This window comes from Rhinatrema bivittatum, chromosome 8, assembly GCF_901001135.1.
Source record: "Rhinatrema bivittatum chromosome 8, aRhiBiv1.1, whole genome shotgun sequence".
Taxonomy (NCBI): Eukaryota; Metazoa; Chordata; class Amphibia; order Gymnophiona; family Rhinatrematidae; genus Rhinatrema; species Rhinatrema bivittatum.
The window spans coordinates 141,027,346-141,047,739 of record NC_042622.1 but is presented as its reverse complement, the minus strand read 5'-3'; the positions used below and the strand labels follow the sequence as shown (position 1 = coordinate 141,047,739).

General features: G+C 42.2%; 1 protein-coding gene across 3 annotated transcripts in view; it reads right to left on the bottom strand.

Moving 5' to 3' along the window:
• The window catches only part of LRSAM1 (leucine rich repeat and sterile alpha motif containing 1), a 169,151-nt gene that overhangs the window by 118,241 nt on the left and 30,516 nt on the right, over nucleotides 1-20,394 (bottom strand). For all 3 annotated transcript variants that reach the window (XM_029612087.1, XM_029612088.1, XM_029612086.1), the window contains exons 5-8: nucleotides 14,501-14,578; nucleotides 4,916-4,984; nucleotides 2,108-2,192; nucleotides 675-796 (exon numbers count right to left, since the gene is read on the bottom strand). In XM_029612087.1, coding sequence (XP_029467947.1) covers nucleotides 675-796; nucleotides 2,108-2,192; nucleotides 4,916-4,984; nucleotides 14,501-14,578 — 354 coding nt within the window. The remainder of the gene's footprint in view (nucleotides 1-674; nucleotides 797-2,107; nucleotides 2,193-4,915; nucleotides 4,985-14,500; nucleotides 14,579-20,394) is intronic.

Genomic DNA, 20,394 nt, shown 5'->3' with positions numbered 1-20,394 from the left:
ATGCCTTGGCTTGCTTTTTTTTTTTTTTTTTTTTAAATAGGTGCAGGCTTTGGAGCAGAGGAGGGGGCAAAGGCAATAAGAGAACCCCCCATAAAAGAGATTCAAAACTGCTTCTGGGTCTTTTTTAAAATATTTTTCAATGGACCGCCAAAGGAGAAGAAGTTAAAATATCTTTCCCCTACTCTTCTCTGGGACTGGGAACCCCGTCCATGGGCTTGCTCTCCTGGGCATAACAGAGGCCTGTCCCCAAGACTCAGTCAGTTCCTGAAGAAATCCTGCTGCACCACTTGTGCTGGACACAGAGAAATATTGAGATGTTTCTGTGCTGAACCACCTATAATTAATGGTGATGATGTCTCCCAGGAATACTGTTTTCTCTGCCTCTATCTGCTGGTAGGGGAACATAACCCCACTCATCCTGACTGGACTAGTGTAACAGGATGAAACAGAATAATAGGTATTCAGTGGAGAGATGCATTTTAAAGGCTATACTTATTATGTAGCCAAAGGGTATGGCTCATTCTTTTCACTAAGCAAAACAGAACCTATCAATGAAAGCGCATCTGTGTGTGTGTGAGTGTGAGTGTGAGTGAGAGTGAGTGTGAGTGTGTGAGTGTGTGTGTATTTTTTCTGAAATCCAACAAGGGAAAGGCAAAGCACCCTGCACTTTTTACCTCCAGTGTCCGAACATGAGCTAGCGTCGAAGGTAACTCACGCAGCCGGTTCTCACTAATATTCAGGGTCCGCAAACTCCGTAGCCCTCCCACTGTACTGGGCAATCCCTTCAGTTTATTGCCTGCACACAAGAAAATCAGGAGGTAAGTATAAAAAGAAACCCAACTACACATCTGATTAAGCAAAAACAAATCTTGATGTACACATGAACTTTCAGCTAGCACCTGAAGAAGGCACTGTACTTTAGTTTGTATTCACTTTTAATTTAAATCCAATGCAGAGAAAATTCTATTAAAGTGAACAACTGAGGGCAGCAGAAATTCAGCTCCAATGCCCTCACACTGAACGGGTAGGAGTGAATTATGAAAAAAATAAGGCAGAAACGATGCAAAGCTGAAAAGCGAGCTCCCTAAAGATATGGTCTTGGAAAAAATAGGTCCTAGCAGACTACAGTCTCATGGTGCAGTATGAATACTGAGCCAAAACTGAAAACATTATCCTGTCATAAACGACCTATTAATATGCTTCCATTATTCCACAACAGCAGCAGTTAAATAACCAAAGAGCATTGTGATATAAACCAGGCCTTCTGAGAGCAGCTCTGGTGGCAGCGTTTACTTAGACAAGCACACAGTGAAACAGAAGAGAGGAGCTGCTGAGCTAAAGCCATTATCCTCGATCAATGGCCCAAGAACTTGGGAATTCAACCCAGGTCTTTCCTCTCCATTCCCAGTAGTGCTGTGCCAGCCTCGAGCCACTGATTTCATCAAATTTGAATCTCAAGTATCTTCTCCTGCTTAGTCAATGTGGAACAAAACTGCATCAAATTGCTTCTCGCCCTCATTATGAGTAGGAGTCACACCAAGGGCTGCGAAGGGAGTTCTATTCATGGTTTCTGTTACTAATCCTGCTACAGGGTTTTCTGAGCTGCACTCCCAGTTCCTGGGTCTTGTGAGCTGTGCTCACCATGACTGCATCTTGTGAGCTGTGCTCACTATTCCAGTTACTGGGTCTGTAGAGATTTTTTATCTGTGCTCATGGCACTTATTACTTGGTCTTATGAGCTATGTTCCCCATTCCTTTTATAAGACCCTGTGAGATGTGCACAAGTTCCCATTACTCCATCTCGTTTGAGCATCTTCATTCTTATCTCAATAACTATCTGGCCCAAGATTTCATGCCTGAGATCTTCAGACAAGTTTAGCACCTTGCCAATATTTTTTTTAACTCAAATCTGCTAGCAGAGATGTCATCGGACCAACTGTTTTAGCATTTACCACACTTGCAATTGACAGTTTCGAATTGAATTTTTCTGGGTCCATCCTATTCACCTTTCCTGCAGTCATCCTGTTTTGGTGCCTGAATATATCTGGTCAATATTTGTTTGCTCAGTAGGTGCCAAACTTTGAAGCAAAGTCAAATCATTCTGTACCTTTCACATTGAGGGTCTGCAACTGAATGAGGTTTCCTATCGATTCTGGAAGAGATGACAACAGATTTCTTTCAACATTTAAAACCTAGGGAAGAAAAAGAAGAATCTGGTCAGGTATGAAGAATATATTCATGATGGCTGAATTTATCCTTCGATATTAGCAGTTTTAAGCAAATTGGGACCACTTTTGTTGGGTCCACCCGATAGTAAACTTACATGCATATAGTCTGAATGCATGTTAAGTTTAACTACAGTGAGCAGAGGTAATCCTGGGGAAGGGATTGTACTTATCGGCATACTTTTGTATTTTCAAAGGTATGCAGGTAATTTTTCACCAAACAAAAATCTATGCCATACATATTAGCAGGCATAAATATGTTTGGGTAAATATGAGAGAATAATTTTGTACTTACCCTTTGAAAACTAGTGAAAAAAGTCTGTGGGTAAAAAGTACCCACAGACTTTAATCCAATCTAGACAGTTACAAAATAATCCCTTTATGTCTTAAATCTGCTGCTATAATTTTGACCAAAATTTTGTTTTCAAGTGTCTTGGATATGTACCTCATCTCAATTGATAAAGTACTTGACGTTGTCTAAAGGAGGTTAATTTTTATAGCCATTTCAGCAAATAAAATATTGCTTTACCATTGTCTTTTACAAAACTCGCCACATGATATCAGGGTAAAGGTATATGCATAGGGCTTGCAGTTTGAAGAGGCATTTTTGGTGGGGGGGGGGGGGGAGGGGGAGAATTATGGGCATATTTTTCCATTTTCAAAAAGTATGCTTTTATTTTTCCCCTGAAAAAAAAATACTATGCGCACACAGTAGCAGGTGTAAGATATGTGCAGGTTGTTTTAGTGGGATAATAATCAAAGAGAAAGTACATGGACACTTTCCCTTTGGAAACTGGTGAAAAGTCTGCAGGTAAAAGCCCTACTCTTTGCCAGTAGCCATTCTCTATGTTTAACCTATGTGTAGCGTATTCAGGCCTGCTGCGGCCTTGGGAATAGTCCAGGAACACAAGGAGACTTGACTAGTCTAGTTATGGTGCAAGCATTTATTTACAGTGCTGCATCTTACAGAAACAATAGTGGCTCACCTTGCATCAGATAATATTGTCAGGTAAAGATACGCCGTACAAATATACTAGAAGGTCCTATCAGCTCCCCGAGGCCTCCACAGCTTTGTAGGCCTGGGTTCTTATGGTAGGACTGGGTTAGAAATCTGAATTGAGCTCCTTAAGGTAGAATGCAGGAGTTGTCGGTACACTCCATCACACCATGCTTTTTTGAATTCAGTTACAATTTTTTTTGTCTCCACCACCTCCACTGTGAAAAGAACATCAGGATATATTTTTTCATGGAGAGGATGCCTGAAATGCCCTACTAAAAGGGGTATTGAAGACAACAGTAATAGAATTTAAAAGGCATGGGGTAAATAGGGAATCTATACAAGAGGATGTTAATGAAGTACTAGGGTAATCTGCACAGAGTGGCAGCTCAGCCCAAAAACACAAGTTTGCTTTCCTGCAAACAGGATTCTCCATAGTCTGTACGATGAATTAGCCATAATACATGGGTGATGTCATCCGATGGCACCAATGTGGACCCAGCTCTCAGAGCTCAGTAAAAAGTCTTACTGAGCATGCACAGGAGTTTCTGTGCATGCATACTGCCTTGGTCTCTTTCAGAACTTAAGTTTTAACATGGTAGTTGAGTCTCCAGGGAGGCAGACTGATGTATTCATCCTGCTGCCTATTAAGAACCCTGTTTACAAGTAAAGCAAACTTGCTTTCTCCATCGACAAACAGGAATAAATCTGCCACAATGTGAGATAAATCCCAAGCTGAGGGTTGAATTGTGGAGCAATTGCTTGAAAGATAACCCAGCTCCACCAGGTGGTCAGTGGACTACTAGGTGAATAGGCTGTGCAGATCTAATTACCTAAAGTTACTGTCTCCTTAAGACTTGCTGTCCAGATAGTAATGGGATGTGAAGGTGTACACAGATGGCCAAGTAGCAGCTTTGCAAATGTCTACAATAGAAATGGCCTTCAGATGAGCCACTGAAGTCACCATGGCTCTCACCTGATGAGCCTTGATAAAGTATGTAATCTGAAAACCAGCTAGCATATAATACTCTGACTCTCCCAGGTTAAAGCACCATTAAGCTTTAACCCGTATGCCCTATGGTATCACTTCATATTTATTTCCTGCCTTATCTTCTTTCCAGCTTGTTGCAAGCTTCCAAGTTCTCTTCCCTGTTGATTGTAACTTTGACTCATTCCTATCTACTGTTTATCTTTCGTTTACTTGAATAGTTACCCCAGTTTTTATTCTTGTTAATTGTAAACCGATCCGATATGGTTATTTACTATGAAGGTCGGTATATAAAACTGTTAAATAAATAAATAAATAAATACTGCAAGAGACAATCTGCTAGCCAATTACACAGTTTATTTGGCAATTACCCTTCCCAATCATTGGAAACAAAAGGTCACAAGCGGTTGAGAAACTTGACAGCGAGGTTACATCCTCTTTAGGTAATATGTCAAGGCTCTCTTGCAATCCAAAGGGTAAAGAATTGTTCTCCTTTGTGCTCATGCAGTCTTGGCAAGGATGTTGGCAGTCAATAGCCTGGTTAATGTGGAAAGCAGATACCACATTCAGAAGGAATTTAGGGTGAGTTTGCAGAACCCCTATCACCACTCCCAGTGACTGTCCTAAACACACCTGAATTCTGGCTGTTACCACCTCTAGCAGTAAGAACACATCACCCCCCTTAGTGAAGAACTATTTCCTTACCTGAAGGGATGTCAACTGACCAATATCACCAGGAAGCAATGTCAGCTGATTGTCATGGAGATCCAATACCTAATGAACAGAAAAAAAAAAAGGATACTATTCTCCAAAACATACACAAAACCAAATAATCTTCATCTGGCAATAAATCTGCATGCCCAATTGGTATATATTGAATGAATTTAAGTTATCATACTAAACACAAGCATCCTTGGAAGGAGAAAAGGAAAAAAATGGATATTCTAAACCAAATTATTTCTCTTACTAAATCAAGTGTATTTAATATACTATCAGCCAAGACCATCACATTAGGCACTACAGGTTATAAAATGCCTTCATTGCCTTATGCATAATCACCAGTTAGATTATTAAGGCTTTTTTTTTCTGGTTATTTTTTTTGCAAATGAAATTCCTCTTATGTATTCATTGAAGTCTCATAGCAAATGCTTTAACCCCACTTGTTATTTCAGTTTTCCAAGTCAGATTAACTTATCTGTTCTGATCATTGAAATATATTCTTCTCAAGATCTATTAATGAATGTTTCAACCCAGACATGGATCCGTGTTTCTAAGTGACTTTGCATTAGAGAATCTGCTTCACATCCACCATCGAAATATCATGGATACATTGCTTACACTTCCAAAACAGCATTTTGTTCATTTTGGTACCAAATCAAATATAAGCTGTGTATCCAGGATATTTTCAATGAGAGATGTGAATGTGATTACATAGTATTGATAGCAGAAAAATACCAAATTTTGTCCAAATACCAAATACCAATTTTGTCCAAATACCAAAGTCTGTCCAACAAGTTTCTTATGGTAGTAACTACCACTCCATGCAGGTTACCCTCAAGCCTTATGTGAAGGATAGTAATACTACCAGCAACATTTTTATGGTATGAGCAGCCTTGATAATTTAGATAATACTGCTTGAACGTGCTTTGCTTTAGGACGTGGCAGTAGAAGCAGCCCTGCGTTTTTTCCCTGTCTGCATATCAGTACCTAATTTCATAAAAGTCAGGGTCCAATGTTGGCTGAATCCAATTACTATTTTACCCCTGCCGTTGAAGCAGAGAATGTTGTTGCAATTGCATCAAATTCATGAAAGCTAATTGGTTAAGGGTAGTAACTGCTCCATGCAAGTTACCCCCATGCACCCTTTTCTTCATTTCAGTGCTCCAGCCTTTAGGGATCCTCAATGTTTATCCCATGCCTTTTTAAAATGTTTGTTGTTTTTAATCTCAACACCTCTTCCAGATTCCAGGCATCCACCACCCTCTCCATGAATAAATATTTCCCGATGTTGGTTCTGAGCCATCCCCCCTGCAGTTTCATTTTGTGACCCCTAGTTCTACTGTCTGCTTTCCAATGGAAAAGGTTGCAGGTTAATACATCATTAAAATCTTTCAGGTATCTGAAGGTCTATATCATATCTCCCCTGCATCTCCTCTCTTCCAGGATATACATATTTAAATACTTCAGCCTACTCATAAGTTTTCCGATACAGATCCCACACCATTTTTGTCGCTCTTTTCTGAACTAACTTCATCCTATCTCTATCCTTTTTGAGATACAGGTCACCAGAACTGAATTCAGTACTCCAGGTGAGGCCTCACCAAGGACCTGTAACAAGGGCATTATCACCTCCTTTTTCCTACAGTTTATTGCTTTCTCTATGCAGCACAGCATTCTTCTGGCTTTAGCAATCACCTTGTCAGGTTGCTTTGCCATCTTCAGATCACCAGACACTATCACCCCTAGATCCCTCTCCCAGTCCATGCATATAAGACTTTCACCCCATATCATATATAGTTCTTTTGGATTACCGCACCCCAGAAGAATGACACTGCACTTCTTAACATTGAATCCAAGTCTATGACCACTCTTCAAGCTTCCTTAAATCACTTTTCATTCTCTCTACTCCTTCAGGCATGTCCACTCTTTTGCAGATCTTAGTATCATCTGTAAATAGACAAACTTTACCTTCTATCCTTTCAGCAATGTCGCTCACAAAGATATTGAACAGAACTGGTCCCAAAACTGATCCCTGTGGCACTCCATTTAACACAGTTTTCGCTTTAGAATAGGTTTCATTTATCATTACATGCTGTCTCCTGTTAAATCAACCGGTTTATAATCCACTCCACCACCTTGGCGCAGACTCCCAAGCTTCTCATTTTATTCACGAGCCTCCTATGCATATTGTATCAAACGTTTGCTGAAATCCAAGTAAATCAAATAGAGTGCTCTTTCTTGATCCAATTCTCTAGTCACCTAATCAAAAAAATCAAATTTGTTTGCCAGGACCTTCCCCTGGTGTATCCACACTTCCTCAGGCCCAGCGACCCACCGGATTGTAGATAGTTCATGCTCCTTTCCTTCAGAAAAGATTCCATTACTTTTCCCACCACCGAGGTGAGCCTACCAGCTTGTAGTTTCCAGCCTTCTTTCTTCTACCCCTCTTGTGTAGCGGGACCACAACTGTTCTTCTCCAGTGATACGGCATCACTCCTGAATCCAGGGATCTATTGAACAGTTCTTTCAGCGGACCTGTCAGCACATCTCTGAGCTCCCTTAGTATCCTAGGATGTACCTCATCTGGACCCATGGCCTTGTCCACTTTCAGTTTTCCTAGCTCTTCCCATACCTTCTTTTCTGTAAATGGAATTTCATCTACCCTACTCCCATCTACAATCTTGTCAATCAGCAACAGTCCTTCTTCAGAGACTTCTTTAGTGTGCATTGAAGTATTTGTTTAATATTTCTGCCATTTCTTAATCTCTCTCCACACATTGCTCCTTGTCACCTTTCAATTTCTGAAAAAATGTTTTATCACCTCACTTTACCTCTTTGGCTTGACCTTTTCCTTTCCTATTTCTTTCTTAGTATCCCTCAGTTTTACTGGTTATTCTTCCCTGTGTTCCTCTTTTTGGATCCTTTATATTATTCTCTTTGCCTGTATTTTTCAGCCACCTTCTTTGAGAACCAGATCAATTTCTTTTTTCTCTTACTTTTGTTTACTTTTCTAACATATAGATTTGTTGCCTTTGTAACAGCTCCTTTTAATTTGGCCCACTGTTGTTCTACCTCATCCATTATTTCCCAGTCTTCAGGAACATCCCCATTTTGACAAAGCCCATATTTTTTAAATTCAAAACTTAGGTCTTCAGGTGACTTCTCTGTATCTTATTTGCAATATCAAACCATACCGTCTGATGATCTCTGGTGCTCAGGTGGGCACCTATCTGGACATTAGAGACATTATCCCCATTTGTGAGCACTAGGTTGAATATCACACTCTCCCTTGTGGGCTCCATTACCATTTGTTTGAGCAGAGGCCCTTGAAGGGCATCCACTATCTCTCTACTTCTTATAGATTTTGCAGAAGGAATACTCCAATCCACATTCAGCAGATTAAAATCTCCAACAAGCAACACTTCTCTCTTCTTTTCCACCTTTTGGATGTCTTCAACCAGATCTCTAACCATTCGTCTGTTTGAGCTGGAAGTCTGCAGACCATACAGATGTAAACAGAATTACCATCCACTTTTTTTTAATTTTTAGGACAGCCCATAATGCTTCTTCCCAACATAAAAAGCTAATCCTTCCCCTTTTCTGTCCCTTCCTCATCAAGCTTGGGATGGCTGTATCCCAATCATAAAACTCAGTGAACTAGGTCTCCAACAGCAACTATTTCCAAATCTACTTCTACCATTAAGGCCTGCAGATTTGAAATTTTATTGTCCCGATTATGAGCATTTTTGGTCATAGCTGTCCATTCCCCCTGATGCAGAGCTGCTTCGAAACACGGACCTGTGTTAGGGTTGAAGCATTCGCTAGAGGATCTTGAGAAGAATATATTTCAATGATCAGAACAGATAAATTAATCTGATTTGAAAAACTGAAACAACAACTAGGATTAAAACATTTGCTATGAGATTTCAATGAACTCGTAAGTGGAATTTTATTTGTAAAAAATAACCAAGAAAAAAAATGTATAGTCTTGAAGGACTCAGACTGATGATTATACATAAGGCAATGAAGGCATTTTATGCCTGTAGTACCTAATATGGTATCCTTGGTATAAGAGTATATTAAATATATTTAGGGACCTTCACTTTCTTTTTTAAAATTTTCCCAAGAATTTATCAGGGTTTATTATGACAAGAACAAAAACAGGAGAAAATCAGTGGAAAAATGTGACATTATTATGATGGATAAATATCGGAGTTTATTTTGGTGGACAGAAGCCAGAACAATAAAACAATATTAAGTAGATTCTCCCACTCACCAGTATCTCTATCCCTGCCTACCATGTCCCTTTCTCTCTACTCCCCCCAATGAGAATCTCTTTTCCCTCCCCCCATTGCAACAACATTCATCTTTACTGATAGTGGCTCCAGGATTTTCCTCTTTCCTTTGTCAGCATGCTTGCTGAGGTTCCCAGGCTCTGTAGAACTATATTTCTTTTTTGTGGGGCCAGAGAGCCTGCTGGAAGGTGCTTCTGGTGGGCGTCACACGCTTCAAATACTACATTGGCAGTACCAAGTAGCAGGCACTTTGGCTGCTATGGGAGAGGGGGGAGACGGGACTTGAAATGTCACATCAGTGGCACTGGAGGGTGAGTGTTTTTGCTGGTAGGGGGCAGGACTTGCAAGGGCTTTGACCCACACTGGTTCCAGCAGTTATTGGAGGCCTTAAGATGCTGATTATAAGTATAACTTAAACATTAATCATGCAACTACAGTGTAATAACATGGTAACATTTTTCTGCAAGTTAATATGTAACTGATATCAAACACAAATTAAAAACATTAGAAAAAGTCTATATTGCCTATCTAGTCTGCCCAGCCACATGAACTGCACAGCTCTACAATCCCTACCACTCCTTCAAAGACTCCCTGTATTTGTACCATGCTTTCTTGAATTCAGATATTATCCTGGTCTCCACTGCCTCTACTGGGAGGCTGATCCATGCATCCATCACCCGAATCTATCTACTTTCAATCTCATCCCAGAGCCTCCTACACAATCATGTCTTGGAGATATTTAAATGTCTCTATATCTCCCCATCCCACTTTTCTTCTAGATCATACATGTTTAGATCGTTAAGTCAGTCCCCATATGCTTTACAGTGAAGATCATTCTCTGGATCGACTCCACCTTTTGAAGTGGTGGTCTCCCAAATTGTACACAGTATGGAAATCTCACCAGGAACTTACATTTTCTGCTATTTCTCTCCCTATGCACTCAATCACCTTTTTGTTTTTTGCCCACCTTGAGATCATCAGATACAAATACCCCCAGATTTTCACTCTTAATTCAAGCTTAGAAGAATTTCACTCCCTAGACTGTACCATACTCTTTGGTTTTTCCAACCCAAATGCATGACTATATATTTTTTTTTTTTAGCAATAAATCTTAGTTCTCAGACCCTAGACCAGAGGTGGGCAATTCCGGTCCTCGAGGGCCACCAAACTGATCAAGTTTTCAAGCTATCCCTAATGAATGTGCACGAGAGATATTTGCATACAATTGAGGCAATGTGCATCATCATCATCATCATGCAAATCCATCTCGTGGATTTGCATGATGATGGTGGCAAGGTGGGTGTCACGGTGTGAGACTTGACCTGAAGGGTAAGTTGTAATCTCAGCATAACTCAGGTACCCAGACAGTATGGGTCACGCATCTGAATGTATACCTGCCTTTTGGGATGAAGAGGGGATGGAACCATCAGAAGAGACATTCTCTTCATGTGGAAGAAATCCTTTCCTGCTGCTGGGGAGCAGATTCCCATGAAGGGAATCCAGTGCCAATACTGCAGCAAGAAGCCAGAGTTCAGGACAGCTCCCCACATGCCATGACGTACCTCAACTGTACGGTAGCACAAAGTGGTGGAGAGAGTGCTCTTTCCTAATGGGATCCTGGATCCAGCAGGATACAGAGAACAACTTTAACCGGGTTGACAACATACATGTGACCAGACCCCTGTCCCATACCTGTGATCGACACAATGGCACTATCAGGGTCTGGGCAACAACTTCCTGATCCAGGAACCCCTTATTCTCCCTACAAGAGTGAGACACCATTGCCAACTTATGGAAAGAAAGATTGGGGGGGGAGGCCACCGCCACTCATCCCAGTATTCTGTTGGCGATGGAGCAAGTCACCGGTTACTGAACAGTCAAACACTACTGACACCATGGCAACCAGGTACAGAGATGTCAGCCAAAGCAGTGTAGCTGAATCTCGCTGCCCCTCATAGGGGACTCGCAAGGAGCTCCTCTGATTCATGCCAATCAAAGGCTGTAACATCAAAAAGCATAGCCCTTGCAAGAGAAAGGAACTTGCTATGGGTTGTACCCCAGAAGCTTCCTAGTAAAGGGGATCCAAAGTGTAAGCCAATGTGGAAGGGGGCTTGTGAAAGCTGATCTCCTCACCAAGGGGGAGGTATCCCAATGCTATAGTTCAGGTACCCACCCCAAATGGATGGGCTCCGCAGTAAATAGGAGTGCATTCTTGCTTGAAAGACCAGAGATATCTCTGTGCACAGGCAACTACAGTGCACTAGCCCGTGATGCCTTCTGTCACAAGATGACATACATATACCAGAGGGCACTGGGTAATGGTTGTGTCTGTGCTTAATCTCAGCACTGCAACTGCAGGGTCTTGCACCTGTGCAACAGTGCTCCACCTTGCTGACTGTGCGCATATGCGCCTAATGCCTCAGAGCTGGCCCTGGCTCTGCTTTGGCATTACAGCCCATGCCACAGTATACTCCATGCTACAGCATGAACCGGCAACTAAGCTACCGGCACCTGCAGCAGTGCACCATGAAAAAGAGCTGACCGTCGTGAGGTGTGCAATGGCACCTATCCTATCAGTGCTGCACAGCACCCAATGGTGCCAGGCATGCAAAGGCACTGGATGATGCCCAATGGTGTCACTTGACAAGGGCCACAGACAGGAATCTGCAGCCTCTGCACTGGTGTGCTTAGTCTGGGTGGTCCAACCTTGCTGTAAGGCGCTTGACGCTGTCAATGCCCCTTATGGCACCTACCATGTTCGATGGTACTTGCCAAAACGTCAATGGAGTTGACTGCGCCTATGGTGTCAATGGCAACACAGATGTCCAAGGCACTGCCGAACTTGGCAGCATCTATCAGCACCCACGGCGCTCAGTGGCATAGATGACTCCTGCTGGCACCCAATGGTCAACTGTGCCAGAAGCACACACAGGGCTTGACAATGTCAATGACACCCATGTTGCCACACAGCTTCGATTGCGCCCTATGTCACCAGTGGGGTTCTTCAATGGTGTTGAAAGTACCCATGGCTTTGACAGTGCCTATGGCACTTGTCGGCATTAATGGTGCCTGCAGGCCCCTGCACCCAGCAAAAGTGGTCACATCCATGGTACCAATGGTGAAGATTAACTTGGGCCCATGGACACTAGTTCCCAGAAGCGTAAGGAGGATGAGCTCTCCTCCTCATGGGAATGTTCCGGTCCTGGATTCCTTTGCTGTCTGAGCCACCACCAATGTCCAGAGATCACATGAAACTTCATGGAATTCCTGCCTGGATGGGAACTCAGGCAAGTCCCCAGGCTAGAGGCCTAGCCGGACCACACATGGACTGCAAACTGCATGTCCTATAAGGCACTAATAAAGGCACAATAAACAGACAAAGTGAAGGAGAGGACAACATGAACAAGCTGTGGGCACAGTATTACTTATTAGGGAAAGAAAAAAACATCCACCAGGCTATCCTGAACACGAAAGCCACCATGAGGCCGGCAGAGAAAACCTTGAAAAAAGGAAAAATATTGAAATAAACACAAACTACTGAAAGGTACATAAAGAAAAAATAAAGACATGCAGGACCCTAATAGAAAAAATGTTTCTGTAGCTTCAGAACTGTCACTGAAATAGCTGTGAGGGAGAGATCAAAGAACCATGTCTTACGGGCTCTGCAGAAAGAAAAAAAAAAGACTGAATGGGTCCTGCCTGGGAGATAAGGAGGTGACTACAGCTGCACATGCTCAATAGAGAATACTGAAAGCTCTAGAGCCTTTAAAATTAAAGTTCTGTGCTGGGCTCCATTCAGTGACTTCACCTATGTGTAAGGACTACCATCTGCTTGTCCTCGGAAAATAAGGTGATGGATATGAGCAACTTGGCTGAGGTAGAACGGTTTCTTATTTAATTATTTCAAATATATCTATGCCACATATCCAGAATTTCAAGGTGAATTACATTATGACATTCATAAAAATCCATATAAAACAAATAAGCAAGACAAAAAAAACAAATACAATAAACCTATAAAGAGAGAAATACAATTAAATTCATGACAGGATGTGGACAAAATCAATACAATAAATACTTATGACAAAATAAAACAATAAAAGTGGTATAAAACATAAAACATACAAAAGTAGACAGCTGAACCATAATGGTGTGCATGATAAGATTCATACTACTCTGTTATGCTAAACATTTCCTTATTTAAAAAAAAATAATAATTTAACTGCTTTTCTGAATGTAGCATACAAGTTAAAATTCTAATTACATCAGGAAGAGCATTCCATAGCGTTGGTCCTACAACCAAGAAAGCACACTCTCTCCAACTAAGGCCTGGATTCTCTAATACGCCGGGTTCTTTGAATCGCGCGGTAAAGGAGGGCGGGGGTCGGGCCTGCGAAAGCCCTTTCCTTTTGTTACCTTTTCGCTGTCCGCGATGTCTTCGCGGCGTCCGCCCCAGTGCCGTCTCGACTCCTCCCGTTCCGGTCTTGATGCCGCCCCGACTCCGCCCCCATTTAGTGATCGCATGCGAAAAGGGACTTTTCGCGTGCGATCGCTTTGGAAAATAACCCCGTAAGTCAGCTATGGGAGTTGCTCCTTTAACTCTGCAGTAGAATCCCCGATTGGGAGCCAGGAGGTTGCAGATTCAGATAAAACTGTGATGTGCAAACTATGTGTGAAAGCTTCACAGACTTCTACATATGTAAGAGCTACCTTGGAAATAGTGCTTTCTTATTATGAAACAGTAAAAAAAAAAAAGATACGAGTAACATGTCTCATGTACAATTATTTAATTTTTATAATTTTTTATTTATATTCTGCCTTTTGTGACTGGTCGGCCACTCCAAAGCAGATTACATTCAGATACTGTTGGTTTTTCACAATCTAAGTATGTACCTAAGGTCATGGAGGGTGAAGTGACTTGTCCAAAGTCACAGAGTGTCAGTGGGATTTGAAGCTGATTAAGCTGATACAGTAAGAATCAAAGAAGGCATCAGTTTAAAATCTCCCACATAGGAAGATTTATTCAGCTTTCCCCATGATCCACATAGGCTTCTGAGCTGTTTTTTAAACACCGGATATGATTATTTTTATTTGTCAAACTTTCCAAACATTTTTCTGCCAGAAACTTTCCAAACTTAACCTGAGTGAATCGAGCCATAGGTTTCTGTAACATATTCATATCACCAATATCTGAACTTTTCCTGCAGCTGCTCTTTGCTCGCTTTGCTGTGGCTGCCAAAGCAATTTGCATGAAGAAAAACAGTAAAATGATTACCTTCAATGTCCCAAGATCCAGAAGGTGGCAAGATTTTGGAACTAGGTAAGTCAAGTAATTTGTGTGAACAATCAATACCTGTTAAAGAGAAATATATGAATGAGTACATAAGATGTGCCATGTTGGGTCAGACCAAAGGTCCAGCAAGCACAGCAACAGTGGCCAATCTGACCTTTAGGAAGTGCTATCTACAATGGCGGGGATGGAAGGGAAAATAGAACCAAAAAAGTTAGTTATTTAAAAGGGACAAGAGTAACAAAAGTATGAAAAAAAAAGTGTGAAAGCTTGCTGGGCAGACTGGATGGACCATTTGGTCTTCTTCTGCCTTCATTTCTATGTTACCTGGCAGATCCTAAACAGTAGATCAAATTTCTTGTTGCTTTCTCCCAGGGATAAGCAGTGGGATTCTTCAAGTCCACCTGGCTAATAACTGTTTATGGGCTTTCCCTCCAGAACTTGTCCAAATACTTTCTAAACCCAGTTATACTAGATGCCTTGCCCGCATTCTTGGGCAACAAATTCTACCGCTTAATTGTGCGCCGCTTGAAAAAATAAATTCTCCAATTTGTTTTAAATCTGTTTCATGGAGTGTTCCCTAGTCTTACTACTATTTAAAAGGTTAAATAATTGAATGCCCGACACTTAATATTAATTTATTCACTCCTTCACTATCTGGGCATTGGGCCCTCCACTGTCACGTGACCGTGAAAGAACCAATCCTCTTACAGAAGACTGTCCTTTCAGAATTCTGAAAGGTGACTGGTCCTTTCTCTGACACGTGACAGTGGAGGGACCAATTGGCTGCCAGTGAGGGGACAGCCCTGCCAGAAGAGGTAAGGTCTTCTTATGCAAGGGCTTTTGGGTGAGGGGAGAAGAGATATGGAGGGCTCGGAGTTTCACATGGCCGAATTTAACTCTTTAAGGGGAGCAGGAGGAGGAGGACTGACCCAATCCAGGCCTAACCCAGACCCTGCTCTGCTTCCTCAATGTCTTTATAGATGACATGCAGGGAAAGAAGGAAGGACTTGCCGGGCTGGCCCGAGTGGGCCCTCTTTACCATGGGAAGTTTAACTCTCAAATCTGACCAGGCGTTAAATTTTCTGTGGCAAAAGGAGATACGTTAAGGCAGCTTCCCACTAGCGCATCCCTTTGCATTGCAGTGTAATAGCTAGTAAGGCTTATTACCATGCTTATAAAACCAACAGCGCTAACCTTGCTGTTGGTTTTATAGCATGGGTTTTTCCAGTGCTAAAACCCCTATTATGTACTGGGGTTAGGTTAGTGCCATAAAACACAGCTAAAACAGGAGTTAAAACCCATGAAAAGGTCAACACGACTTATTACATTGGCCTCTATGTTATTATGTCACCTCCAGAAAATAAATAATCCATGCAGGAGAAAAAGAAATCTGAGCAGCTGTGGGAAAACAATTAGCAATCTAAAGAGTCTTTATCAAAATGGATCATGCATTCTGGCTGCAAGTTAAGATTCAGACCACTTTCTCTCAACACAACTCAAGCACCCAAGCTGCCAATATAAATAAGCATGGGACCCACTGTCAAGAACACAAGATGTACTTCTGTTTTGGAGCTGCAACAAGATACAAGACTTTAAAGGAGAAATTAGGAACAGTTGTAATAATAATTATATTCAGGATCTTAAACAATTTGAACCAAGAACGTACACTGAAAAGGAGGAGATGTGACTCAGCGGAGTCTAAATTATTTGTAGACGAAAGATCAGAACAGGTGTGCATCCATCACAATAGAACATGCAAAATGTCAACTCAAGACAGTCCTACTGCAGGACATACCAGAGATTAATAAGACCTGTAAGCAATCCACGTTATCTTTTCTTTTGGCCAAGTATGGAAGATGATATGCGATGCAATGTAAGCAGCTGTGAGATGTACGAGTGAATCCAGTAATATAAACATCCTGTGAGTTTGTTGCAGCCCTTGGATGGACTCAGTGAAAGTCACAATGAAATCTAACATGAATAAAATTGGCAAAGACAAACAAACATGGGAATAATGCAAAACTTATATGGTAAAATTACTTACCTGATAATTTCCTTTCCTCTAGAACAATCAGGCCAGTCCATAAGAAGGGGGTTAGGCATGCCAACCAGAAGATGGAGATAGAGATCAACAGGCTCACTGATGTCATCTCTTATATATTTCTGTGCTGACACTAGCCTGCCAATATTTTCTGTAAAAGCTAACTGTGGACAACTAGAAAGCATACTGCACATTACTCTCAAGCTCTACTTTCTTTTTCTCTCTTTTTTTTTTTTTTTTTTTTAACTTCCAGAAGAGCAAGAAAGGGAAACCAGCAGAAACACAGAGAAGAACAGTGAGAAGTTGCTGAACTATACATACTCACCAGGAAATAAAGTTCTGGTTTGAAAACTTCTGCAAGATGCCTTCCATTTCAAATTCTAAAAGACTGAAAGAACCACAGACAGCCACAAATGAGTATGGGGAGGGTTCATGGATTGGTCTGACTGTTCTATAGGAAAGGAATTTATCAGGTAAGAAGTAATTTCACCTTCTTCTTCACTCAGTCAGGCCAGTCCATATGAATGGGATGTAGTAAAGCTACTTCCTTTCAAGGTGGGAAGCTATCCCAGCCCCATGCAGTACTGCCGAGGCTGCTTCCCTAACTCAGATATCCAGACGGCGGTGCCTGGAGAAAGCAGGTACGGAAGCTCATATCACTGCTCTACAGATCTCTGAGGGAGATACCAGCTATAGCTCCTCCCACAAGGTAGCTTGCACCCTCACAGAATGAGCCTAAACCTGTTTCAGCAGAGGACCCCCCCCCCCCCGAGACCATGTATGCTGCCGTAATCACATCCTTAATCCAGCACGCCACCATAAATCCCAGAGACTGCCTCGCCTTTCTTCACACCACCATATAGCACAAAAAGATAATCCAATTTTCGGAACTCCAATGGACGGAAAAGCACAATCCTACGTCTTCCTCTGGTTTATCCAATAAAGGCAAGGAAACAGACTGATTCAGGTGAAAATTCAATACCACCACTGGAAGGAAGGAGGAACCATATGAAGTTGCATCCTATTCCTGAGTAATCGCCAGGAAGAGTTTCCTGCAAGAAAGTGTCTGTAACTCAGATATTCTCCATGCTGAACAAACAGCGACAAGAAACACCATCTTCAAGATAAGAAACTTCAAGGAAATACCTTTGAGAGGAGAAAACTGCTCTCCTGCCAAAAAAGACAAAACCAAGTTAAGATCCCAAAGAGGAACCGGAATACAAAGAGGAAGTTGAATACAGTTAACACGCCACAAGAACCGAGACACATCCAGGTGAGATGACAGCATGAGATCCTGAACATGGCCTCTATAGAAAGAGCTCGCTGCAACCTGCACCTTCAAAGTATTTAAGGGCTAAACCTGTAGAAAGGCTCTCCTGCAGAAAATCCTAAACTAACAGTATGAAGGCTTGACCTGACTCACAATTACGGCCAGAACACCAGTCTTCAAATAGCCTCCAAACATCTACATAAGCTAAGGATGTGAAAAACTTCCTTGCTCTCGGAGTGTTCACTACTGCTGCTGAATAACCTCTCCTCATCAAATGCACCCATTTTAGGGCCAGATCATAAGAAAGAATAGAGTGTGATCTTCGTGAAACATCAGACACTGGCAAAGCAAAATCTTGAGCGTTAGGAGTCGAAAAAGACTGCCACACAAAAGACACCACAGATCTGCATATCATGGCTTTTGGGGCCAATTGGGGCCACCAGACTCGAATGGTCCACAGTTCTCTGAAGCAACCTGCCTACAGTTGTACTCATAAGTTTACTTACCCCTGGCAGAATTTATAAGATGTGTAGCATTTTAAGAAAACATGAGTGATCAGACAAAATACATCTCTTATTTTTAATGTTTCAAATTAAAACTATTATGCATTACTGAATAGCACAATCATTAAACAAGCCATAGCAATAAGGGAAATAATAAAGTGATCCTGTTCAAAAAAAGTTTACATATTCTTTAGTTCTTAATATTTGAATTGCTCCCTTTTGCACCAATGATAACTTGTAGTCCTTTGTGATAATTGTGAATGAGGCCCTTTATTTTCTCATGTGGTAAAGCTGTCCATTCCTCTTGGCAAAATGCCTCCAGATCCTATAAATTCTTTGGTTGTCTGGCATGAACTGCATGTTTCAGTTCTCCCCAAAGTGCCTCAATGATGTTGAGGTCAGGAGGCTGTGATGGCCACTCCAGAACCTTCACTTTCTTTTGCTGCAGCCACTGAAGAGTTGACTTGGCCTTATGTTTCAGATCATTGTCATGTTGGAAAGTCCAAGTGCACCCTATGTGCAGCTTCCCGGCTGATGAATGCAAATTCTCCTCCAATATTTTCTGATAAGATGCTGCATTCATCCTGCCATTAATTTTGATTAAATTCCCTTTGCCGCTGTAGCTCATCCCCTCCAAAACAGCAGAGATCCACCTCCATGCTTCATGTTAGGGATGGTATTGACTACTCTCCAAACACAGCGTTTATGGTTGTGACCATACAGTTCACTTTGGTCTCAAAACTCCAAATTATTTTGTTCCAGAAGTTTTGAGGCTTCTCTAAATGCTATTTGTTGTATTGTATGCGGGCTGTTTTGTGGCAGTGGTGCAGCAATGGCTTTTTTCTGGCAACTCTATCATGCAGCCCTTTTTGTTAAAGAATCTCCTTATTGTGCATGCTTAACACCCATACTACTTTCTTTCAGAGAAGCCTGTATTTCAGTAGAAGTTGCTTATAAGAAAATTATTATTTACCTGCTAATTTTCGTTCCTGTAGTACCATGGATCAGTCCAGACAGTGGGTTATGTCCCCAATCCAGCAGATGGAGTCAGCACAAGCTTTGAGGGGGCGTATCCATATATACTACTACCCCCTCTGCAGGAGTTCAGTATCGAGTATATCAAAGCCCGAGTAGAAACCCCCGAAGGATCAAGTTTGTGGAAACAGATAATGAAAACAATTGTAACCGCAACAAGTAACTGCAAACATCCTACCAACTTGTAGGGAGCTGTGAAAAACAGCGAAAAGAAACAACTGTGAAGACACAGAACACTGCGAGCAAGAAGCAGCGCAGAGCTGAGCAGGATCAAGAACCCAAACGCGGTGGGCGTCTGGACTGATCCATGGTACTACAGGAACGAAAATTAGCAGGTAAATAATAATTTTCTTTTCCCTGTACGTACCTGGATCAGTCCAGACAGTGGGATGTACCCAAGCTTCCCTAAATCGGGTGGGGTCCTGCGAGGCCTGCTCGGAGAACCTGCTCGCCAAAGTGTCCAGAGACCGAAGAGGCGAGGTGCAGACGATAGTGCCTCGAGAACGTGTGTAACGATTTCCAGGTGGCTGCCCTACAAATTTCCTGCGAGGATACCGAGCGAACCTCCGCCCAGGAAGCCGCCTGAGAACGTGTAGAATGCGCTACGATTCCGGGTGGGGGAGTCCGACCTGCCCCAATGTAAGAAGCAGCAATGCCGGCCTTCAGCCATCTGGCAATGGTAGTCTTCGAGGCCTGAGACCCCTTCTTAGGACCGGCCCAGAGTACAAAGAGATGGTCAGAGGTTCGGAACTCATTTGTAGCCTCCAGATAGAGGCGCAGAGTGCGCTTGACATTCAAGAGACGGAGAGACTTCGGCTCTGAGGAAGAGAAGGACAGCAACTCCACCGTCTGGTTCACATGGAATGCAGAAACCACCTTCGGAAGGAAGGAGGGAACGGTGCGAAGCGAAACTCCAGAGTCGGAGAAACAGAGATAGGGCTCTCTACACAACAGAGCCTGCATCTCCGAGATGCGTCGAGCGGAACAGATGGTCACAAGAAATACAGTCTTGAGAGTGAGATCCTTT